This window comes from Amblyomma mixtum, chromosome 3, assembly GCF_055824585.1.
Source record: "Amblyomma mixtum isolate Tamu chromosome 3, ASM5582458v1, whole genome shotgun sequence".
Lineage (NCBI taxonomy): Eukaryota > Metazoa > Arthropoda > Arachnida > Ixodida > Ixodidae > Amblyomma > Amblyomma mixtum.
This window is the reverse complement of record NC_143014.1, coordinates 160,232,952-160,258,633: the sequence shown is the minus strand read 5'-3', so window position 1 is coordinate 160,258,633 and position 25,682 is coordinate 160,232,952. Positions and strand designations below refer to the sequence as shown.

Here is a 25,682-nt window from a genome sequence, read left to right as displayed (position 1 = left end):
CGCCACATTCGATATAATTTTCGACTGCGCACGGGGCAGGACAGTTGTTGGAAAAAAAGAAAGAAAAGGAGTACTGTCTGTTCTCTGCCTTCTGAAAAAAAAATGACATTTCATTTTCATTGAGCCAGCGCTCCCATATCGCGGAAGCTAAGCTGGTCAGCTTCGGTTTTATCACGGCTTCTCGAGGAGGGCGGGGAGAAAGACAAGAGCGCCGGATCATCAGACGGGCGAAGCGAGCGCGACACTTCGCGGTTTCTGGCGTGCTTTGTTTCGCCGCCACGGTGTGCCGCCTCGTGTCGGCCCCTCCCTCCGAAGCCCACCCCCGCCTTCCCTAAATCTCCCGGCAATCCTTTCCCTCGTCCCAATGCTCTCTCTCTCACTCTCCTTCCCCTTCTCCTTCTGCCGACGTGGGACGTCGGGTCTGAGCGTGGCGCTCTTCACTGCTCTGCACGGCTGTTGCGCGGTCGAGCCGCTCTCTTCCGTGCGCTCCGAAGCCCCCCGTCGCGCGCGCGGTCGGAACCAACTTGGTCGCAGCGGCAAAGTAAGAGCGCGCATGATCCGCAGGCGGGCCCTTTCTCGGTCTGCGGAGCTTTGCTCTCAGTGGCGTCGGCCTTCTTGACTGTCGCGCTTGATCTGACTGGGCCGGAAGTGGCCGTGCTTTTTCTTGAAAGACTGGCGTGTTGGCAAACGGCGTCTTCAAATACTTTGGATGCTGTTGCGTTGTGCGAAGCTCTGTGGTAGTAGTGGCCACCTGCGTTGGACCTTGCTTCCCCGCAAAACTTTTTCTTGTGACCAATCGACTTTCAGTCGAGTGATGCCAGGAACTGCGTGTGCATCACGACTTTTGACGAAGCGCCGTTGGAACGCACGTGTCGTCTACTTTCTGACCCTGCTGTCAAGCGTCACGACCTCCGCGGAAGTTATCGGTAAGTTTGCCTGTATTCTTTCCATGCATTGATTTCCTTGAACATTGGATTGGGACTCGTTTGTGCAACGGGAAGGCCTGCCGCCTGAAGCTGTCATAAAGGCACCACAAAAAGAATGACAAGCAATGCACTCCAGAGGCAGTGGCGATGCTTTAGCTGGCCGCCTTACCCTTTGCACAGGCTTTGTTCGCTTGTCGCTGTGTTAAAATTGTTCATGTGAGGCGAAAGCAATTTGTATTTTGGTAACTCAGCTGTTGATCATGAAATCAATTGTTCCGCTTCTCGAAGTGTTCCCACAGAGGTGTGAACACTTCAAGAGTGGTAACACGCTGCACTTTTATTTTCTGCTCCACATTGTCGGTGGGAAAACGGAGCGCTTTCTGAAGCGTGGGGATTTCCGCCTAAAATAAAGAATGAAGGAAACAAATGCTGTACCTTTTTCCAGTGCATACCGCAAAAGGCAGAAAGGATAGAAAGAAGATAATACTTTTCCATTTTTGTGCTTTGTACCTGTTTTCGCCATTTGTATAGTTTGCAATTAATAGAGAAAAGCTTGTCAGAGGTAGGCAATGTCCGGTGTCTTCCTTAGCCGGTTAGGCATTTGTGAACCTATTGCGGCATTAAAAAAAAGGAACCCGGTGTAATGAAACTCTCTTTGTGTGACGGATTAACTTTGGAACTTGATTTTCGTAGCACCTTTTGGCTTTAGTGCATATTCGCAGGAGCGAAAAATTCCCACGCGAAATCATTAGTTCTTTTTAAAAAAAAAATCTGAATGGAGGATTAAGCGTTTCTTTCGTGAGGGGATAATTAAGCGGTTCTTGCGAGTGCTTCGCGTTGCGATCATCGTTAAAAAACATTAGCGGCGACCGGTGCGGATTTGGTGTGACTGAAATATTTCAGTGGACTTTATACCATCGTCTCTTTTTTTTTTCCCTTGTTGAAACACTACTTTAATGCTGTAATTACATTGTACTTCTTTTTCCGGCATGCAAGCACAGCTCATAAGTAGAGTCCTGAAATTAATGGCGTTGTGAAGAGCATAAAATGGCGTAGCGCCGCCACGGTACGCGTGTAAACTGGGGAAATAAATGGTTCTTGAGTATGATCGGGACCCAGTGCGTGTAGGTGGGCGCAGATTACACGAAAAGAGGACTGTCCCCGTGATAATGGTGCAATAAAACAAGGACGTAAAATATTACGGAGGACACACCGCGATGCATTAACATTCTTGAGGTTTTGTGCATAAAACAATGTGCCTTAGCTAAAAAACGAACAAGTACGTCTCATCCGGCTGGCTAGGCTTTATGTGCGTGTGTGGGTGTGCTTGTTGGTAAAAGCTCTCTATGCATATATTAAAAAAAAAACTTATGCATAACGCAGTGTCTACTTACTGAAAAAAAAAATTACTTGCGTGCGAGCAGTACCTGCATAACATGGCTGTACTTTATTCATTCCCCCCAAAATTGACTTGCGAAATGTAAATTCTTTGCTGATACTCGCACACGATCTTTGCTGTGCTTTGTCTCAACGAATTCGGCCGCCATGTTTGACGAATTGGTTCGGGTTTGGAATCCGTATATAACGCAGTTAGCTTTGCATACATGCACGCACCGAGCTGAAAGAATAATGCGAACTGATCACAGAGCGCTGCATTGAAATGGCGCCCCTTTAAACTGCCAAGCAAGAGGTTATAGGAAGGTTGGCTACGAGTGCATGACGCGCTGAATCAAGCCGTCGTGTCCTGCAATTTCTGGGCAACTATGAGAGGTGGAAGCGGCAGGCTAGCACTGCACGTGTGTAACGCCGCTTCGGCCGGGCTCGTTTCCCCATCGCAGCATCATGATAGGGCACGCCATCTGCACAGTGTCGGACTTACGGAATCGGACACTGCCGCGGAGGCGCTCGGGGGACGAAAGAAAAAGAGGCGCGGTGACGAGGAGTCTTCTGCGTGTATGGCTGAGTGGTGTGTCTCGAAGAGAGCCATTTGGAGGTGGCTCGTGAATCGTGCCATTGCGACACGTTGGCCGAACACCTGCCACGTTGTAGGGGAACAGATTGGGCACGAGGGAAGTGCGCGCCGCAGTCGTACTTCTTCCTCTGGGCGCATTCTGGCGAGACTGGATTGCTGATTGGGAGGCCCGCTCGCGTGTTGCTGCTCGCCAACCGAGAACCGCACTGGCTGCGAAGTAGAGGTTCGGCTGGCTTCTCGAGAGCGATAAGGTAAATGTTCTGTTGAAAACCTTGCTTCACCATCAATAGGGCAAAAAAAAAAACAACAACACATTTTCGCTGTTCTGAAAGTAGGCGATGACATATTCGCATGGCGTGATCGAAGTACAAAACTCCTCGGCGTTCTCTAAAGGCCGAGAACGCCGAGGAGTTTTGTACTTCGATCACGCCTAAAATTTTAGCAGGTTTTGATAACTGGTTTTCAGCGTTGCGTCTCATTACTATATAAAAATTTTTCCATGCGAAGTCAGATGTATTGCTTTCTGAAAATGAAGACGAAGTTTCTGTCTTAAATACCACTTAATTGGCCTGGCACCTCGAACATGAATTAGGACATAGAGCTATCAGTTGGCATTAAGCGTAGCTACTAACTTCACATTATAGAAATGAAAACTGCTCAGTGTGAAGACTTTGCAGTTGAAGCCACATATTGTCAGCACCACTAGCTAGCTAAAGGTGCCAAACTAATGAGTACTAATCAATAGCACGATTACAGCATCGCTGCTAACTGTGAGTTGGTAGGTCTATTATGTTTAGGTTGATCAAAGTTAACTGAAGTGGCCACTTAAAGGAGGCTGAATTGCTGAAGCAAGACAGGCTAACGGGCAGCCAATATGTGCGCAACTGGTCTTTCTCGGCCGATAATGTTTCACTGGGAGAAAGCAAAAAAGCAATGCCTGATTTACGAACTTCCCGCGCCTAAATCAGAACCCTCTCCTCCATAGAAATGGTTGTCGGCATAGATTTCTTTGAGCGCCATTTTCCTCGCAGAGAGCTGAGCGAGGAACAAAAACGTAAGAGGTGTAGCTTTTCTAGTCAATATGCATTAGGTGCATGTTATATGGCCTCTGTACTTGCAGCTCATATCGATGCGACCAAGATCCGTGCTGGGGCGAATTTACATGTGACTGCACTTCCACGGAGACGTGCAACACGCTCTGATTTACTCCGCAGACACCACTAGATCGTGTTAAGAATTTCTGTTTACCGCTACAGTAATCGAACTCAGAAGGCTGAGGGCGAAGAAAGCCATGAATTCATATTGTGAACAGACTGAGGTAAATGTCACGATGGGAGTATCGTTGGAACAAACTGGATTTGGGACGCATTTTGAACGACATGCGCTTAGTGAAATGGTTTCTAGCCAAAGTTTACGGCGTGAAGCATGGTGCATACATTAGTAGATATGCTCGCAACACTCTGAGGCGTTGCTATGTGCTGCCTAAAATACAAAAAAAAAGCACGGAAGTGTAGCTATTTTCTAAGATACGACGTCAATGCAATACAGAATTTTCGGAGGGGGAAACATTAAACAACAACAAAAAAAAACGATTGTTCAGAAGCTGAACATGGATAAGTTGCATCGGAATACATATAAATAAAAATATAACGTAAATTCTATTGGAACGAAGACCAGTCACCGCCCGGTAGCGCTGAGCATGCAGCGTGTTCCATATGACCCGATTCAAAGGATTAAAAAAAAAACTACATGTTCCGTGCAAAAACAGACAGACAGTTCGCTTCGCAAGACTCGCATTTGTTAATTAAGAATATTTACTGACCTTTTAAACCGTTGCAGACACGGGAAAAGTTGCAATTAGAAAGTTGTAGAGCGCCCGAGGAAATCTCAATTTACAAAACTTTGTATAGATGTAAAGTCATCGAGGACGTTCGTTTTTCTGTACGCATTGAAGAAACTCCATTAAATTATGTAGGAGATAATGACTGCGCCCGCCAGTATGCTGCGATAGCGGCTGCGACTGTGTGTGCTGGGGCACGCGCGGGAAGTTCGTAACACAGGACTTAGTTGCGAAGGATTGGGATCCCGCTTACTTCGTTCAGGATGGAGAACACGCCATTGTGATTCCGTCCCTGCTTCAAAAATTATGCGCGTTCTTGCTTACTACGACACTCTAGAACGATTTAATCAAAACTCCATTTGCACCCGCAAAGAGTTAAACGATGTATAGTAACTGCTTTCACTGAGTGAATACTTTACCGTCACTGCAAAATATTCCTGGGTCGGGGTAATTATACAGTTCTATTCGAAGGCAGGATGAGTATAGCGTTCCATTCCAACTGCATTCCTCTTCTCTGGTTAGTCGTTGAAGCGACGCGATACCCTTGTTGTCACCGGTATTGGGCTGTTCGTGCCACGGATGACAAAAATGGAATAGGGTATTGTGAAAAGAATTACTGTATTACATCGGTCAATTTCTACTTCGTTTTTGATTCTTTTTTATTCTCATAGTTTGCTTATACAACGCCACGCCCTCGCTCTAGGCGGAATGTGCCATGGAATGAGAGCAGTGGGTGAAAACAATATAGGACTGAATCGCTATTGCACGCCGGTGATCGTTGCCCTGAGCAACCGCCAAGAATGCTAGTTTATTTTCAATCCCAGAGCTCGTAGACGCGATTTTTAATTCTCTGGCGCATATAGATGTCCCGTGAGACGCTTTGCGTATCCCTGCTCGATTGCGCATTTTGCTGCTTCTAAAATCCCACTGCTGTTGACGATCCCCCCCTCCCCCTTTTTTTTTGACGGGCGTGTGGCTGTAGGCTTCAACACATGGGGCCAACTGGTTCCTGTATCTATTCTCCTGAGACAGCTGTTTCTGTCGTTGGAGAGTTCTCCTGATCCGGACCTCACTACAGGGTCTCTCCCGAGAACGAGACTGCAAATCCGTGGCCATTCTAATGCCTCCATTCTGCTGGAGAAGAAATGTAAACCCACTAGGGAAATCGTGAAGGCTTTAGAAATCATCAACATGCAGGATGCAGCTGTGAGCCTGCTCTCCACCTCCGGTTTCGATTGTGAACTAGCGCAACTCGGTCTCGTAAGGTACGCTTGAGACAGTATTATTTTTTTTTATTTTTCATCACGTTTCACGCACAGCCGGCCTAGAGATTACACACTATTTCGTTTTAAATTGAAATCCTCGTTTTCTACAGCTCAGTATGGTTGTTTAGTTGCGTCTTCTCGCGTTGCCTATTCGCAACGCAATGGCATACTCGGTCTGTTCTTATATTCTTCAAAGTTTAGTGTTCTTTTGGGTGAGACAACGATTTTTTTTTCTCGTATTCTGGCCGTCTTTATACTGAGAATTGTGCCAGAGGGAAGCACTGCTGATTTTTCAAGTTGCCAAGCCTACTGGAATTTTAGACATTGCAGAGCAAGCTCTACCTTGCCGTTGCCTTATTTGGTTGGACTACACGCAATAAAAAAAGGAAATGATTACCTGCACGAAGCCTATCGCAAATTGATAGCGGTCGTTTCATTAATCAAGCAGCGGCTGGCGACTGCCTTTTCGCGGCGGCGTCCGGGGGTCGGAAAGCTTGGAGCCGTGCAGAACTGGGCCCGAATTACTTTGGCCCTGAATGGAGTCTACTTTGCCGCTCTTGCGCCTGGTTCAGACACTAATTTGTGCTGCTGTAGACGGGAACTAATCGTCGTTGCCGCTAACGGGTGGGGAACATTAGAGGCTGCGGCTTCCTACGCGACAGTTTTGTCGAGAAGAGAAAAAAAAAAGAGAGGAGGAAGAGCCATTTGCTTTTAATTATCCCTTCTCGCCTCCTAACAAATTTCTTTGCGTGACATGCGCTCGTAGCCAGCTCTGTGTCGACCTGCTAGCGGCCGACGAAAGGAAGACACGGCGTGAAAAAGAGCGCGTAATGCTCCCTCATCCCTGGCAGCGTCTATGGACGACGACACGAGGCTGTTAACGAATGCATAATGAGTTACCTTACGATTTGGGCGTATGCAAGACTGCCGCCAAGCGCTTCCGTGTTTCCAACTGTCGGCTGATAAACGGGCAAGAATGCCAAGTTTGCTAAGCTTGCTCGAAGGAAGCGACAAGACTTTCAAGGGTCTGGTTTGGTCGGTTTGGTTGATGGGGGTTTAACGTCCCAAAGCGACTCAGGCTATGAGGGACGCCGTAGTGAAGGGCTCCGCAAATTTCGACCACCCGGGGTTCTTTAACGTTCACTGATATCGCAAAGTACACGGGCCTCTAGAATTTCACCTCCATCGAAATGCGACAGCCATGGCCGGGATTGAACCCGCGTCTTTCAGGTCAGCAGCCGAGCGCCAGAACCACTGAGCCATCGCGGTGCCTCTCCCATGGCTCTGTACACGCGAAATACGTGACTGAGGAACGTGTAAAGCATGTACAACACACAGTTGGATGCTACACAACTACTCGCGCCGAATACTTCATAGGATCATTCCACCTTTCTGATTAGCTTGTAGCAGCTTTCGACTGAACATGAACACAAGAAAGGCCAATATTATATAACGTTTACACAAAGTGAAAGTAGCTGCCGTAACCTCTGCCAAGCCTGTAGTGCTTAATTAACCGCTTAATTTTTGCATGCTTACTCTTCCTACCAAATAAGGGCTGCTTTAGAGCTGAATTTTTTCTACTGTCTTATACGTTAGGTGCCAGGTAACAAATGTGCTTAGTAGTTTATGCTCTAACAGGCACATAGAAATACCTATTTTAAGGCAGTGGAAATAACTGCAAAGCAAAGGGAGAACATGATGTAGAGGGTCGCGCAACCTAACCTGAAATGACGGAACGTGATCAAATTATTAGCGACTCCGTGCAGCAAAGGGGCGAGGCCCTTATTTGCTCTCTTGCAAGTGTTTCTGTTGTTTTCTCGTGTTCTCTCTATAGCTTCACAGCACAACTGAAGGTCACTTCAGGTTAAGTTGTCCAGCCCTGTAGAAATTGTCCTGTATTGGAGCGTCGGGTAATGCTACGTTTTCAGACACACGAACAACTAACTAGCTACGCACGCAGTACCACGCGTTTGCTCCTGTGCTTGAAAGACGTGCATTACCTTCTCCGGTACGTAGTACAGGAACTGAATACAAATTCGAAGTGCTCAGCATGAAGTTCTACCCACCAGCCCAGCGAATGGCCTGCTGCACATACTGTCTGTTCTTCATTCTCAACGCTGCACTACTTCTTGAAGAAAGCATTCGAGTTGCCACATTTTGGAGATAATTTCTTGAAAATACTAATACTTCCGGCACTGGGTATGAATTTTATTACTCACCTTCCAGTATAGAAGACACAATGTGCAAAATTATAAATTCCTCTAAGTTTCAATAATGTTCTTCTAATTCCCTCAGGTGCTTTGGTGGAGCTGTACATGCGGTCAATTTTTCATTCTCGAAAAAAAAAGAAAAGGTATCGAGGTAGCAACAGCGACCAAGACCAAACAATTTAACTCCAGCAAAGCAGCTCAGGAAATTGGAGCCGCATTACTGAAACTTAGAGGAAGAGGGAATTATAATTTTGCACATTGTGTCTTCTCTACTTCAAGGTGAGAAAATTCATAATAGTGCCGGAAGTATATTACTATTTTCAATAAATTAGCGCTAAAATATGCCAACGCGAATGCTTTCTTCAAGAAGTAGAAGCGTTACACATGATCGCAGTCAACATGAACAAAATCGGGAAATTCTTGTGAGCAGCGAAGAGTTCAAGGCACTTAGACTCGTCGCACTTGATTTCTAGCTTCTTCGACTATGATTACTATCGCACTGTGTATGCTTCTTTTTTTTCTTTAACGCAAACATGGCAGCACAGAGAAGGCATCAGTTGTGCCAAAATGTCACCTCCAGACCCTTAAAGCGTACATTGAAATGCACTACGATAGTGGCAGCAAGTTACTGAACAAAGTGCAATAAGCTCAAAGGTATTTTCCATTGGTTTGCAAAGAACACAAGCACTCTAAACACATAAAATCTCCGAAGAGCTTATGCTCCCTGTTGCGTGGGACGTACTAGTGCCGCATTGACCCGCTTATAATTCGCCCCAAATTTAGATGGACCCTCGGCCCGCTTCTTCATGGCACAATAAAAGGAAAAATTAAGCTCAGTAACACGACGACAATAAGCAGACTCCTCAGCGGAATTGCAGTCGCATCGCCCCAGCGTGATCGGGACCCTACGGAATAGCTCAGAAAAAGACGCCCTCTTTTTAAGTCCGGCTTATATTTTCTACGAATTTTCTTGCCAGGGTGAAATGTCGTGAGTCTCACAAATGCGCCGTTCCTTGCGCCACTGCTTTTCCATGTCGGATGTACTCAGCAAATTTAAAGCTTCACAAAGTGCTATTAGAACCACTCCCTGTGTGAATGCAAATTTTTTTTTAAATGTACGCTATAATCTAATCCCGCTTTTATTTTTACGGTCTCCCGACGGGGAGCGCTTCCGAACTCGAAATTAGGTTTGGTTTGGTTCATGGGGTTTAACGTCCCAAAGGGACTAAGGCTGTGAGAGACGCCGTAGTGGAGGGCTCCGGAAATTTCGACCAGCTGGGGCTCTTTAACGTGCACTGACATCGCACAGCACACGGGCCTCTAAAATTCCTCCTCTTAAGAAATTCTAGCCGCCGCGGCCGGGATCGAACCCGCGTCTTTCGGGTCAGCAGCCGAGCACCATAACCACTGAGCCACCGCGGCGGGGCGAACTCGAGATTAGGTAATGGCTTATCCCAATGCTCGATACGCCAACATCACTATAGGTTGAACCGAGCAGACAGCATGTGTTGCATTGAAGTTCACCCCCCGAAAATTTCCTATCACGGCATTTTTTCAACGGCAGGTGCGGTACACAATGTGCGCTTAAGCATGGAAGATATAATGGGTGTCGTTTAGAGTGCTTTCACATACAGGGAATGCATGATAACGCGAAAAAAAAAACAAAAACATTGAGTGCCGTTTTTCATTATCTAAACTCCAGTTCACGGCGAGCAAAGATGTCATGGAATAAGGAAACTTCAATGTAGCCTTAAGAAGAAATATACGCGGTTTTGAAGCGTGGTTTTCCTGCCATCCCTTCCAAGCATGGCTGAAACTTTAAAAGAGGAACATTTTCTTAGAGCAGAGATGTTCTCTTGAGGCTAAAGATTACCTAACAATTTTTCTATGCATTTAGATAAGGCGTGTTAATCTGAGAATTGACCAATTCATATGCAATACACACGGTAAGAAACTTTACACAATGAAAAAGATTTGTTGAAGGAGAAGCTCGGAAACTAAAAAAGCACTAAGTGACTTAAAGGTTACGTTTCTAAGGACTTGATCGATATTAACGCCGCAGCATGCGACCAAGAAACCGGTCGGCATCACTTCTTAAAAATAAAAAAAGAAATTGCCTATATTTTTGAGCGGAATCCTCTGATGGCGTTGTAAAACGCCACAGCATGTCATCACGACTTGTTTTTTTTTTTTGCCGGTGCCTTAAACATGGCTAAATTCTGGCGAACAAGAAAGTAAAAAACAATACGGGCCCGTGTGCAGTCTACAGACCGCAACGCTGCAGTGGACTCGGAAAGTTTATGCAGTATCCATAATGACGACTAAACGGCACGAGCAGGCGAACACAGTCAAGACCGTGTCCTTCATGTTCGTCTGCTCGCGCTTTATGTTCGCGCGTTAAGTTTATTTTTATGTTCTCCTTAGGATCAATCAGCCACAAAACGAAATGATGAATTTCTCCGTAGCGAACTCATGCAGCCGGGAACGGTATGGTGCAATGGAAATTGGTTCATGTGGCCAATGTATTATAGGTTTCAACTCTAGACTGCGTGCCAAGGTAACGCTAAAGTAATGCCTTATTATCGCTTACATGCTCGGCGTGCTTTGTTGTCCGCTTCTCCAAGTGTTTTCTTTCCTTTTTTTCTTATAGCGCTATGCGTTCTGCGAACGCTGCGCTGCACGTGCTTATGGCTAACGTGCTAATCCTCTTATTGTTCTCGAGGAAATGACCGCCATCAAGAAACGTTCTTTCAAAACTTAGAAATTAATCTTGATCTTGACAGCTAGTGGCTAGCAAGAAATACATTACTCTTCAGTACGTTTCCACCGTCTTTTGCCGCTAGCGCAGGAACCATGCAATCAACACAGTTACATTTATCAAGTCTAAAAAAGTTCCTGGGATAGCCTTATCTGTTGCGGACTCCATTCACTAACTTGCGACCATTAAGTCCGTGAGCTCTAAGCGAACGTTGTGCCCGTTATGGCACCGAGTTATATAGCTAGAGAAATGCTGTAATATTGCCAGCGAACGCAACACCGGATGCAGCGTGCTCTGTAAACAAAGCGACAGGAACAATCGAAAAATAATTCTGTAAATGATATAACTTTGATATGAATGAATGTGTATCGCATCGCGAATGGCCGGGTAACGAATGCATGGCGACTGCACGGGTAACGAATGGCATGGGGCGTTTCTCCTAGATCCCGGCGTGGGCGCCTAGCGCCATCTGTGATACGCATCTAAAAGCTTTTTTTTTTTTCATCACTCGAGCGCAGGATTCACGTTTGGAAGAGAAGCGCACCGGGCAGAACTCTTTCCTTTTTAGTGTGCTCGTTATTCATAACCTCTCATCACCTGTGCACTTCCGCCGCCGATAGAGTTACTAGTTTTTGCTCGCCGTGTTAAACCGATGAGGACGGCTACGGACGACTAGAGTCCCGCACTTGCGACATTTTCGTTTGACACAACGTGCATACTTTTCAGATGTTCTTTCACACTGGGACCCAGCTAAAAGTTAGGTTGGGCTAGCGTGATTAGGGTTGCGAGGTGGTTGAGACAAGGCAGTATCCTTCATTACTCTACGATGGCATCCAGAGACTAGTGCATACAACGGGTGTGTCGCTTTTAGTAGGGGGTGGATCGACGGTATCGAAGATATCGAAAATGATACGGTATTGAGGAACGCGCCATTGAAAACAATTATTTGCATGAACTAACTATTACTACTTAATGCCAAAGTTGCAGGCGAGAGTCAAACTTGCTGACCGCATGAACTTACCCGTTTGGTTAAAAGTTCCTGGGCCGGGGCGTCTGTCTTCGAGCAGTGTAACATTTACGGCGGGTTTGAAGCGATCGAGGGCCTCATGGGTGAGGACGATACGCCTCCTCACCGTGATTCGTCGCAAACAGCGACGGATTTGGGAGTACCGTGCAACTGTCAAATTCAACGCTACGTTGTTACGTGTGTTGCGGTTGCCGCTTAGGCTGCGGGGCACGCCTCGGCAACCGCGCCCGCTTGACAGAAGCGGCGCTCACCTCTCACGTTAAACTTAGCGTTCAAACTCGGCATCGCCACGCTACGATTGAGGACACGTTATTTTCAATTTAAAGTGGCCTAAGATCAACATCTAATATTAAGATCAAAACATTTTGGAGCCGCTGCTTTAAGAAATTGCGACCGCCATTTTAATTGCGAGAAAAACGTGAACATTGCCCACCCCCTCCTTCTAGAACATGTCCAACATTCTTGGAAAAAATTTTTGAAGATTGGAAAACTGCAAAGTACTGTTATGGAAGTATTGAAAGTAATAATCCATTTTTCACAAGTGTAGCAAAATCTTTCTTTTAAAGTTTTGCCATCACTCGCATCGAGCAGTTAAGACTGTCATAGAAAACCAATGGGGAACGCTCCTGAAGACAGCAAAAACGTTAATAGCAAAAAGAAAATGCAGGCCTGTGGAAGGAAGATCTGCGGATATATTGATCGTTACAGTGAAATCTTACAATATATGAAAAAACTGCGTCCATATATTCTTTACCGTTCAAAAATGCTTTTTTCCAGAATTGTTGGGTTTACTGCCACTTGAGCGCTGTAGAAACATGACGCCCCGTCACAGGAGGTACCACTTCTTGGTGGCGCAATTGCGGATGATTTTGAGCAGCACGCGAAGCTTCGAGCGTCCCTCTGATATAGCGATCATTGCGGAAGCTTCAATGAAGTTCTTATCTTCGGCGCCATACTCCAGCGCCGTGCTGTTAATGGCGGCACTAATGTCGACACATCCTGGCAAGAGCGCGGAAGGGTATACAACCAGAATGCAGCCAAAAGTATTGCGAACAGTTATCGCTGTAAAATGTTGAGCGCAAACTTTAGTAGCGCTCTGGTAACCCGCTAACCAACTTTCAGCGCATGCTAATAATGTCTTCTATTTAGGTTTTGGTGTGCACACACACTCGTGAACGCGTAGACCGTACAGATGTTCCGTTTCAGTTCGACATGCCTTGCTACTCGGAGCAGATACCTTCCGGGGTTGCCTTAAAAGCAAACTTGGACACTGTACGCTTGACGGTAGTAAATCGCTCCTTGAAAGCAAGACCGTGTTTGCTTGGGAGCAGATTGTATGCAAGGCTGAAGTCATACAACTTTGACCCTATTCTATTCAAGCCTGGCACTCTTAACCCTTGCCGATTGCCCCGCTGGGACCGGTCGCGGTGCGCGGTAGATGAATGGGAGGGAGGTAAGAAGCCAGAAAATGGTAGCTGTAGTGCAGGAGCTAAATATCCGTGGTTAGAACAAGCCACACGACGTAATCGGAAATAATAGAAAATTACAAGTGTATTTTCAGGGCACACCTACAACACCATGTAACAAACATCGGCTGGTTCGTTTGGACCCAACAGCTCATCGGCCTGCGTATGCGTTTTCAGGCGCAAAGGCCAAAAAGCGCTTTATGCTGTTTCAATGTTCGCATGGTCACTGTTGTTGCATAGGCAAATAAGATTATGTTTCATGTAATAAGGACCTCATGAATTAGGCTGCACCAACACGGCGGTTGCTAAACAGTTACTTGTCTGCGATACAATTATTGATACGTGACAGAAGACTGGGTAAATTCCATTTTTCCTTCGAACCTTTTCCTCAACAGACAAGGAAAGCATCAAAATCGTTTACAGAGCAACCGTTCAAAAAATTCTTGCTGCATTGTTTTCAGTTTTAAAAAAACCATTGTGTGGTCACTAAAGTCAGCGAAATTAGTTAATGGCGTGCCCTTCTCGTCGCTACCAGTTTGGCTTACTCTGATAGATTGCTCGACAGCATCTAATGTACCTTAAACTTAAGCGATAAAAGCGAGCCCAAAGAGCACGTTAAGGAAGGAAAAAATAGGGTGCATTGAGACCTTGATTGGAGTGGGAGGAAGCAGGGAGAAAAATTAATGAGACTTGCCCCTAACGCTCTGCAAACGGCCGCGTAATCACAGGCCGCGCAAGCCATGGAAATGAAGGCAGTCTGCACATGGCGCAACAACTGGGATCCGGGGCGCTTTGCCGCGTAAATTAGAGTAAACTCGCTTAAACTGAGGCCATTCGCAACACTGCTCGGGAAGCATCGCTCGCACGCCGTTCTGAAGAATGTGTTAATCGCTCTAGAACCAGTTTTTTTTATCGCTTTTTTCACCGTATGCAGGCTTGAAAAGTGTATCAAAGGAGAATTTGCATTGGTGTTCTGTCTTCGCGCCCTGCCAAAAGCTTCGTGGTTAAGGGCTAGCTGAAGGGCTAGACTACCTGCGTGCTTTAAGTGCAATGAAACAGAAACTATGTGATGGCATAAACGAAGTAGAGCGCTAAAGCAGCGCAGACGTCCGGTAGCGTAATGCCTGTGCGTACTGACCTTAGTAATTTCACACACACACACACACACACACACACACACACACACACACACACACACACACACACACACACACACACACACACACACACACACACACACACACACACACACACACACACACACACACACACACACACACACACACACGCACACACACGCACACCCCCCACACACACACGCACACACGCGCGCACACACACACACACAAACGCGCACACGCACACGCACACACACACACACACAAACACACACACACACACACACACACGCACGCACGCACGCACACACACGCACGCACACGCGCGCGCACGCACGCACACGCACACGCACGCACACACACACACACACACACACACACACACACACACACACACACAAATGGCCTGATTTTTTGGGTTAGCTTGCGATAATAATGACTAAACTTTCGGCGACACCGCCCTGTCTTCTATCTGAAGCGTGCCGTCGCTAAAACAAACGCTTGCCTCCAGTTCTCAAGCTCGGAAAGTGCACGACATTAATGCGTGGTGCATTCTATCGAGAGCAACTGCTCTTTACAAGACTGCAAAAGCGGTCACGTGTGCCACTTACCGAAGCTTGTGACTGCGTTTATGACCACTACACAATGGAACAGCCCTGTCAAGGCGGTACTCAAGGAGAGCGTTAACTGAAGGTATACGGGTGAAACGAGGGACATGTTCGAGCCCAGCTGCTTCGTATTTCAAGTGTAGCAGTGTTAAGTCGCTCGAAATGAATTGGGAGCCTTGGAGTGTTCTTACGGCTTACGGCGCGGAACGCAACATGCCTATGATCACAACTGTCAGTCTTGCGATATCTTTGGGGTTCGTGACATTCACGTCGCAGATATGAGGGCGAAACATAATTTCTATAATGTTCGTCGAGGAGATCGAAGTTTTCCTGTAACGTCACTCATTATAATTTTCAAGCTTGGCGGCACAGATGATTGTTATTTCCACCTGGATGAATTGAACATTGTTGGACTGAAATTAACTTAAAGTGGGTATTTTAGCTCGGTTAGCCTTCTATGAAGATATTGACATAAACTTTACAAGATATTCAATGAGTACATTCACGCAAGCGTTAAAGCGCGCGGCGTGCCTGGCTGTCTGAAAGCACATGCCGCTATCCAGACCGTAATGACTAACCTTAACCCGAACGAGAAAGACGTCAAAGGAAATGGTTTTCACTAACGCGACTGCCGAGAGGGTCGTCGACCGTTATATGTCTCCCCGTACTACGAAAAATAAGAAAAGTACCACGGCGGATAGCAGCGGGTGCACCTTATGTCGCCATGATTTCTTTTTTTTTCGCATGTATGACAGGCGAAGTTGGTATGCGGAGAAAAGCACGCCGAAAAGAAGCCGTTTCAAAATGAATTGTCGCCTCTTCAGCACTTGCATTTCTTGAGCTATTATAGAATAACGGAGTGCGCCCTCCATTTTTTCCGAACTTCATAAAGGCAAAAGCGAGGTATTTAAAAGAAGGGAAGCGTAAGAAACTGTTTGCATTGCAGGTTTGAAAATTCCTAAATTGCTCTTCAATCCCCACAAATGGGAGCGACGGTACTCTGCTCACTATTGCTGAGTGCCAATTTCCTTGGAACCGGCGCAACGCGTGCTTTTTCTGATCGGTCTCGGCATTCATCACTCAATGGTTCATACCTTAGCTGGGTGCGCAGTACAAGGAACCTATGCAGGGTGTTTCCTGTAACTTGTGCCGAGGTTTAAAGAAAAGTGATGCTCCACAGACGTGTGAAACAAGCGACATACGTTTGTCGTTGCTTGCGGCGACTCAGAATATATATTGAATTCCGTCTAATTAGTTAATTAGCTATGATGAATTATACAAAATATGCAATACTTATTTCAAACCCAAGCGCGTTTCGTCAAGTTGTAGAGGAGGTTCAGAAACAACCGATGCAGTTTTTTGTAGCAACGTTCTGTCGTGATCAGAATATTGCGGGACGAGGGAAAGAGTGGCAAAACTGCGTTCCGCGCCACCTAACGGCGCAGATCCGTTCTTTCGTCCCTGGCAAGCATCTGTGTACCCTCTGTACATTACGCGCGTCGTGCATAGATCGGAAGCGGCGCCAGTTGCCGCTTCGGTATCCGCCTAGCGTCTGCCTTAGGTGAAGAGATCGCTGTCGCCTTTAGACCGCAGTGAGTCTGAGTATAGAAGGGGAGGGGAGGGGGGCAAGGAAGGGGAGGGGTGTAGAATTATCTATTTTACTGTGACGGTAGTACCAGATGCACTAGGCGAAAATGCCGGCATTGTTTGCGTAAAGCCTCGGTGACGACGCCTCCGCCCTACAGAAGCACCACCCACCGACAGCTTTCTAACAGCACCACCCTAGCTAGATGGCTGCCCACCCTCGATCCACCTCCCCACTTTCCTTCACTCTGCAGAAGTGATAACCACACACGCACGCGCACACGCACACGCACACGCACACGCACACACACACACACACACACACACACACACACACACACACACACACACACACACACACACACACACATACACACACACACACGCACACGCACACGCACACACACACACACACACGCACACGCACACGCACACGCACACGCACACACGCACGCGCACGCGCACGCACGCACGCGCACGCGCACGCACGCGCGCGCGCACACCCGAGGTGTTCCATCTAAGTGTAACCATCTGAGGCTGAGAGTTTAGAGTCGCGTGAACTGGTCTGTAGTCACTGTATTAGCTATTTCAACTTATTAACTGTTTTGATTATTGACGAGAGGAACAAAGTTTGAATTGAAAAGTTTTAGACCGCTATGAAAAACAGTTGGCTGAAACGTTTTCTCCAAGGTATCCTTTGCTTAATGTAGTTTATTTTACCGGTCTTAAACATTAACTCGCACAATAAAAAAAGCTTCCACATGACAACGGTGCCAATTCAAGGTCCCAAGACGCTACTTGGAGAACAAAATCCGTTTTTTTTTTTTTGTTAAGGGCTCTCCCCGATGAGCCTCTGCGTGCGCGCTGGGGCAGAGATTTGATCCAGCAGTTGGTCACGTGATAGCTTTCTTTTAAGGCCAATATATAAAGCTACGTATATACTGCCTTGATGGAAGCAGTCCTGCTAGCGGTTTTCCGAGACAATCTGCAACTTCTTCACTGACACTTTCTTCATCATGTCAGTAATGAAAACGTTTGATAATTAAGCTTTACAAAATTAACTTTGAGGAACGAAAAAATCTTGCAGAATAGATCTCGCGACTCTGAAAATCTTCAGTTGTTTCACTGGGCTATGACTCTTGGGTCCTTTTTAAATGCTTGGTTACATTTAGCTGGGGCACCCGGTAAAATATACCTGGAAGGGTCCCACAGCCCAGTGGGCAGGTTGCACCCCGCCAGAAACCAGGCCTCAGATAAAATAGACGGAGAAACACACAATAGCCAAATGCGGGGAATGCCCACTATAAGTGCTATCACACTACAAAATTTATGAGAAATCCGAGGTGCAGAAGCGGCTGAAAAAAAAAAATATATATATAGCTGAGCCGGTCCGCTGCCTGCGCACTAAGCGAACTCCATGACAAGAGGTGTACGAGCACAAAAGTTACGGGCGACTTTTTCAGCCAGCAGACATGGCTCAGATAATTAAGTCCGCGCATGCACGCGTTAGTTCACGGCTGGTACGCGTACTTTATTAAATTTTAATTTTTTTTCACCACTACACGCCAGCATGGTTATGACAGTAAAGTCGAGAACGCGCCTCGCCGTGCAGGCTGGCAAGCAGCAAAAAAAGTACCGACAGCGCATGAGCCATTCGAGCAAAGCAAAAAAAAAAAAGGTAGCAAGCACGATGAGCGTTGACTCAAAAATATTGCGTGACGTCAAGAAAGAATTCCATCCCGAATGGAACCCAAGAAAAACCGCAACAAGAAAGGCGGCGATGTCTGGGTGAAACGCAGGGACAGGAGAGCTTGCGATATTGATCTCGATCTCGGGAATCGTTCAAGCGTGTTCACGCAGCTATTCTCCGGCCGAAGCGTATCGGAAAAACTTGACCCGTCGAGAGCGGGCGCAGCAAGAAATCGAACTGAGTTTGGCAGCGGTGCCTCGAAGGAGTTGAATAGTCCCTGACCGGTGTTCCAGCTGCCGATGGAAGGACTAAGAGCGGCCAGTCAAAGGAATAGTCTGAGATGCTCTCGGCGCCTTTTGTGGGCCGCGGCTCAGGCCGAGGGGGGGGGGGGGGGGGGGGGTCAGTATAGTTCCACTCAACTTCAAGACCCTACGCGTCGAGAGTGGGCGCAAATGGCTCTGTGCGCTCTCTGTTGCTCTGCAAATCAGCAGGCTGGGAACGCACGGCATACTTTGCGTTCCTTTTCTTGACCTTTTTTTGAAGTCGCGCCTTCTTACAAATAACGGACGCGCGACTGAGGAAAAATGTACCACTTGGAAGCCTCCCTGATCATTCCACTGCTCATGCACAAGCCAACAACGTATGCACTCTGATATGTATGCGGTTTGAGCGATAGACATGAGACGCGACCGTTTCGTCCAGTGTTGATAAAAATAACGAAAAATGGAGCATTCGGCACGCACTCATTACGATACGGAGCCACTGATTGGAGCTGTCTATATGCTCGCCGGTCGGGGCTAACGGGAGAAGTACGGTGTGATAGGCACCCTCGTCGCGGACGTTGAACTTCTGCAATGCCGGAAGCCACCTCGAGAGCTCATCCACACTCGCGGTCAGGAGTGGCATGGGGTGAATGTGAAGGTTCTCAGGACAGCCCGCCTGTGTCGTAACGTTGCCACCAGCGCTATGCTGCGGGGGCCTTTTCTCGCTACTGCTGTGTCTGAACGCTGCCGTCTTCCGACCAGCACAAGCGCCTGCACGTTTGCGATCTCCAGGAAAGGGAACTACAAAAAAAAAAGAGGAGCACGAAACAGTTTCTAAACATATGAACGAGAAAGCAAAGTTTGAAGCACAAGCCCATTACGGTACTGCAAAAGACGCAGCGAGGTTTCGTACTGCTGACGTGCCGCATTGTCCAAGTTAACGCAGTAGCTGCAGACAAGCCAAGGACCGCGCACTCTCTCTATTGATATAAACGCTGTCCCAAGTAGGAGCTTACCCCGGAAGAGTCGTCTGCCAGCGTCAAGAAGTGCGATCTGGGAAAGAGAGATGAAAAAGAAGGAAAGCAGGAAAGGAACAACGAAGGAAAGGAAGGAAGAAGAAATTAAAGAAAAAACAGAAATGAACCGCAGAGCGCCAGTCTTGCGCCAAGGGCAGCGATGAGGAGCCGCGTCTGCCCAGAGGAAACAAAGTGCAGGCTGGTCACAAAGATTCTCTCCGAAGATTGCGTTCTACCCATCTGTTGTCCTTCCGAGAGGTTTCCGTGGTCGCAGTATTGAGGTCCTTGGCTGTTTTCTGCGGTACCGAACTTTCCCGTCCAACACATTTCCTCTTTCTGGCTTTTCTTCCGTAACTTTAGCCACGATGATTAGTGTTTCAGGTTCTGGGCGATTTTAGAATAGACGTCTGTTTATTTTTTTCTCATCCCCTTTAGCGCATTAGGATGACGCTCGGTTCTGGTAGCGCAGAAAGCAAACAACATTTCTTATTCCTCATAAAAAGAACTGAACGGAACTGATTCCCAAAGTTCTCCGCGCATAGAACCACGCGACATGCGCAGTTCAGTGAGGCCTTCATCGAGTGACAGTAAAAAAAGAATACCGGAAAATAATCTTCCTAATTAGGGCGCGTTCACACTACACCAAAGTTCCGGCGAGCGAAGCGGATTCGGCCAGATTCGGCCGCTTTTGACGCCGACGAAGGCGGAAAGCGGCGCGGAGAGGGTGATCGGTGCGGGACCGATTTTTCCGCCTTCGCCGCGGAAGCGACGACGGGCCGTTGACGTCATGTCCGGACAAATTCAGCATGGCGGCAAGCATGGCAGCGGGCCGGCTAGCGCTTTTTCGGTGGAGATGCTACTAGACGCTATAAAGGAACACCCAATCCTTTACGATAAGCGGCAGCTGAACTTTAAAGACGTGGCACATAAGGAGGAGCTCTGGGAAAAGATCGGCAAAGAACTGGGAGTGAGCGGTACGTACAATTGCTTTTATATCTTGCTTCACGCCGATACACGCGAGAATCGTTTTTTTTTTTTTCGGATGCCAGTGTAGTACGTTTCGCGTTGTTCTCGTTATGCTGTGAACTTTTATCCCTTGCATGCGGACCTTGCGCGATCGTGTACGACGCATGCTCATGCCGCTGTTGAGAACTCTGTTTTCGAGTGCCAGTAGAGTATACGTTTTGGCGTATACAGTATACGTTTCGCGTGGTCTTCCCGTTTTGAGCCTACGGGAAGGATGGTTGTTTTCGCGCCGGTGCTAGCTTTTATACCACGCATTCAGACTCGCGCGATCGTACGACGCATGCATTACGCACTGAAAAACCGGCGCACTTATTTTGCTTATGCCGCTGTTTGCATCTATCGCATGCACGCACAGCTCGTGCGAGCACGCGCGACGTACTTTCGTTACTTTGCTTGTGCCACTGCCAGCTCCTGTCCCATGCAGGTTCAGCTCGTACGAATATCTTGGAGTGTATATCATCACGGTAGCAGCGCTGGGAGTTGCGTGACAAGCTCTGGGGCGGACCGTGAGCGCGATGCATTTTTAGCGATTTATTTCGTGTGGCGAAAGGCGAATCCCAAATATTGTTGAAAAGTGAAGCCAAGGATCTTGATGTGGCTCCGCCGGGGGATCCTCTCAATAATCAGTTTGATTCCTGTACCAGCTTGGTTGTGTGCGCTTACGAGCGTGTACCTTCATAACACCGAGGAAAATGTGAGCGCCCAGTTACCACATCTGAACTGTACAAATACAAATACAAAATGCCTTTATTTAAACATCATGTGATGCTAGGAGGCGCACCCAAAAAAGAACAACGCGAAACGTACTACACTGGCATCCGAAAAAAAAAACGATTCTCGCGTGTATCGGCGTGAAGCAAGATATAAAAGCAATTGTACGTACCACTAACTCCCAGTTCTTTGCCGATCTTTTCCCAGAGCTCCTTATCTTTAACCAATGGAGTAATTAACTTTTTATTCCCTGCAGTTAGCATGCATGTTTGTATTGACATAGTGACATGTGATGAATATTCAATTTTGTACAATTTTAGTAACGCGCGCGTGTCCTGTGATACGCACATCTAAATTTGAGTTGAACTTCATGTTAGATGGACCAGCTTAATTTATGTGAAACAGGCAGCTTCCTTTCATCTCGTTTAGTGGAACTGGTTGGTTTTAAGCGGAACAGATGTGATTTACAGTTCCACGCCGGTTATGTGGAAACCAATTACAGTCAGTTCTTCGAAGTTTTAGAGATGAAACTTGGTCCCTGCTCGTGGGAGGTAAAGCTCATAAAAAATTTTCCTAATTACCTTGTAGGAAAGGACCAAACAAAGGAGTTTCAATTTTCCTTTGGGCCTACTGATGTCGTTTCGTAGATACATGGGGTCATATTCTCGAAAGGCGCACTAATGAAATAAATGCCAACACTTCATTTCTATAAACATTCTTTTATAAAATCTCCAGTATTCGCGCTCGTATTCAGAAAAAAGACACGAGATTACGTAAGGCGATACCCGTAGATCAGCGCCTGGCGCAGGTTATCAGGTGAGGTGGAAATTTTATATTGCTCTTACGAGCGCACCCACCACCGCCTCCGCCGCGAAGCTGGTCTTTCTTCTGCCTTCCGCAACTCTTCCAGCATAGCCATTACAGAGTTGCAGAGAAGAATCGAAACAATCTCCTCCTCCTCTGAAATGCTCGCCATTCTGCGATAAAACGGCGCAGGACAGTGTGCAGCCGAACGACCAGCGACAAAAGCGCGCGAACTGTCTGCGGGGCTCACGCGCGCTCTCGCTTCGTTCGCGAATTCCCGATACCGGAAAAGAAACTGCCATGAGGTCTCGCTGCTTTCGTGAAAAAGCGAGAAGCAGCCGCAGTTCCGCGTCGGATCCGCCGTCGCGGGTGGGGTAATGAGAACAGCCCCCTTTTTTTCCAGCGAAGCGAATCCGCTTCGCTCGCCGGAACTTTGGTGTAGTGTGAACGCGCCCTGCAATTCTAGCATTCGCTGAACGCACGTCACATCTGATACCGGTGGGCCGGGCTGCGCTACGTGTTCCTGCTTGACCACTGCGCAACATTCCTGGCTCCCTGAAGGCATGCAAGCAGCGGAAAGCAGGCTTCAGGTATGCAAATGATCTGTTTACTCAAGTATCTTCTTAAGCTGCTTTATTCACGGCGTGCACGCGTGCATTCGCATATGCCGGCGCATATGCGCACGTGTCCGTCCACATCTGTGCGGCTTAAACGGCGTTTGTCTCATCCGCGCCTTCTTGGAAGAGGAACCAGCGCTCTCTTTTTTTTCCCACTCGCTTTGATTCGAGTGAAGTGCGCCGCAAAGCAGCGACTTTTCCATCGAAAGCAACGTCCGCCCGCCGGAGACGTGTGGAAAGGTGCCGGCGGCGAGCTTTTCTCAAACGAAGACCGGCGGCTGGTACAAATCTCGAGATTAGCATGCATAATTGCGCAATTCGCAATTAACGGACGCAAACTTTCGCTCTCGTACGCGTAATGAACTTAAAAGCGCTCGCCATACTTCGCTGTCTTTTCTCTGAGCGTAAGTTTTCTGCCCGGCTTGTTAGTCACTTTCCCGTTCAGTTGGCCCGGATCCCGAATAATTTGCGCGACACTTCTTTCTCTCGCCTCGCACAAGCTGCAAGAATGAATAGATAGTCGGAAGAGTTGGTAATGCATGCTAGAAAACAGCACAATGCGCAGGTCTGTGTCCCTGCCCCCTGCACTCTCTTTGAAAAGAAAAGCTCCGAGCGCTAGCTAAAAGTTTGGATACCTTTTCCTATATCTTTCCTTAAAAGTCTCAATTTGTGTGTGTGCTCAGTACTGTGCCGGGAAACTGGCTTCCGTTTTCAGTGCCATCTCGCACAGATTTTCGTCCCTCACTTTTGTCGCGGTTGGCCACACACAAGTCCAAGAGCGCTGAGCCGCAGCTTCTGCGAGATCGATTCCTCGCTCTTCCAGTGTGACCTGTTGTGTTAACTGTTTTGCCTGTTGATTGCATACAGCGAGTTATAATGGTGCTATTAGCGTCGGTAATACCGCGTACATTCCGTTTTTTAATATTTTAATGTCCTCCCAAAAACAACTTCATGGCTCTGATGGTGTCGCCACACAGTGGCGGGTTTTTAGCAGCGGATATGACATCACCTGGCGCGAGCTTGTTGACCGGACAAACAGTAAATATACTGCAAATTGTGTGAATAAATAGAGACACATTTTGTAACCTGTCTGCGTTTTATATTAGATCAACAAAAACAACTTGCTTGTCTTAGATAAAAGCCCTGCAAAGCAAGTAAAATAAAAATACACCACCAGGGGCGCTCTGGCATGGAAACAACGCTGCCAGTCTCAGCAAGAACGAGTTACAGAGAGCAGGCAACCATGGAGTACAAACTTCCGCGACGTGCTCTGGCGGGCTGTTTTGATTGGTTGCGCCAGGTGCCGTCATTGGGAGAGCGAAATAGGAGTGGGAAGCCCCGCCAAAATCGAGTTGAGGGCAGCGTTTTGTTTGCTTGTATTTTGAAATTTCTTCACTGAATAACTCCCATTCCTGTGCATCGATTCCTGTAATTCTTTTTAAGTCAGCATCTGTGTGACATAAAGAACCCACCTGAAGTATAGCCGGTATTAGCCCAGGCAGTGTTTCGCAGCCCCTTTAAGCTAACGCGGAACAAGCTTCAAAGTGAAACGCATCCAGTTCAGACGTAAGCGCTTAACACGCGTCGTAGGCACTTTTCAGTGAGCAGAATATTAAACGATGCTAAATGCGAGGTCAGCTGTGAACAAAATCTAAGAAAAGAAAACGCCTTGTAAGAGGTTACCTCTGCGCTAGTTATTGCGATCAGAGACACGTGTGGAAGCGCGAAGCTGTCGCGAACGGCCGACACTGACTGACTAGGGGTCGGGGGACAACGCAGCAATAATAATAATAATAATAATAATAATAATAATAATAATAATAATAATAATAATAATAATAATAATAATAATAATAATGTTTATTGCCACTTTGTAGATGATAAAATATGGTTCAGGCCCGTCAAAGCCAACAAGAGGCTTGAGTGACTGGGCCCGGCAGTTACGGCCAGGAGTACAAAAAAGGCAATAGATATAGCAACGCTTCTCGTTGCACCCAAGCGAGAGCAAAAACAAATATAGTAAAACACAGGTTAACAGCATAAGTATTCATAAATCCAACTCTAAACCCAGAGTATACTTCTAAATAAAAATTATAAAATGAATAAATTAAATGAAATAACGAATATTTTAAGCATAACTTCACTCTAACAGAAGAGTACAAAGATCAACACAGGGCTTTCAGATGCATCTTTAGGTCACGCATAGAAGTTACAGCAAAAATTTCATCCGGTAATTCATTAAATATTTCAGGTACATAAGCACAGCGCCTTGCTTTCCCGTATCTAGTTACACTCCATGGTGCATAAAAACGAAATGCTTTCCTTAACTTCCGTTTAGGAGTATTAATAATTAAAAAGTCTCAATTCCAAAAATGCTGGAGAACAACTGTCTGCACAAAAAGAGAATGAAATGACGGAAGATCTAGGAACTGAAAGACGTCCGTGCCGGATGGCATGTGACAATTGTACACAATGCTCTTCAGCATATTTTTTAATATACTATCAATGCGGCAATGCCAGCGTGAAGGACATGGCGCAAATGCAGTTAAGCCGTATCTGAGAACACTCTACGCAAGTGCATGAATTATAGTTTTTTTTCACTGACATCGGCGCCAAAGACTTCATATTGAAGAGTAACCATGTTACCTTCCGTAGCTTAGCACACAGATATGCCAAGTGGTCACGCCAAGATAAGCTGCTGTCAAAAACAACACCAAGATATTTGATCGAGTTTACGTATTCTATTGGCTTGCAACAACAGGGAAGGGAATCATGATCATG

At 46.9% G+C, this 25,682-nt stretch overlaps 1 protein-coding gene across 1 annotated transcript in view; it reads left to right on the top strand.

Moving 5' to 3' along the window:
• The first annotated feature begins 481 nt into the window (after positions 1-481).
• LOC149352517 (hemicentin-2-like) overlaps positions 482-25,682 on the top strand; it is a 584,798-nt gene continuing 559,597 nt past the window's right edge. Inside the window, exon 1 of the mRNA XM_089577190.1 lies at positions 482-926. Coding sequence (XP_089433316.1) covers positions 710-926 — 217 coding nt within the window. The 5' untranslated portion in view covers positions 482-709. The remainder of the gene's footprint in view (positions 927-25,682) is intronic.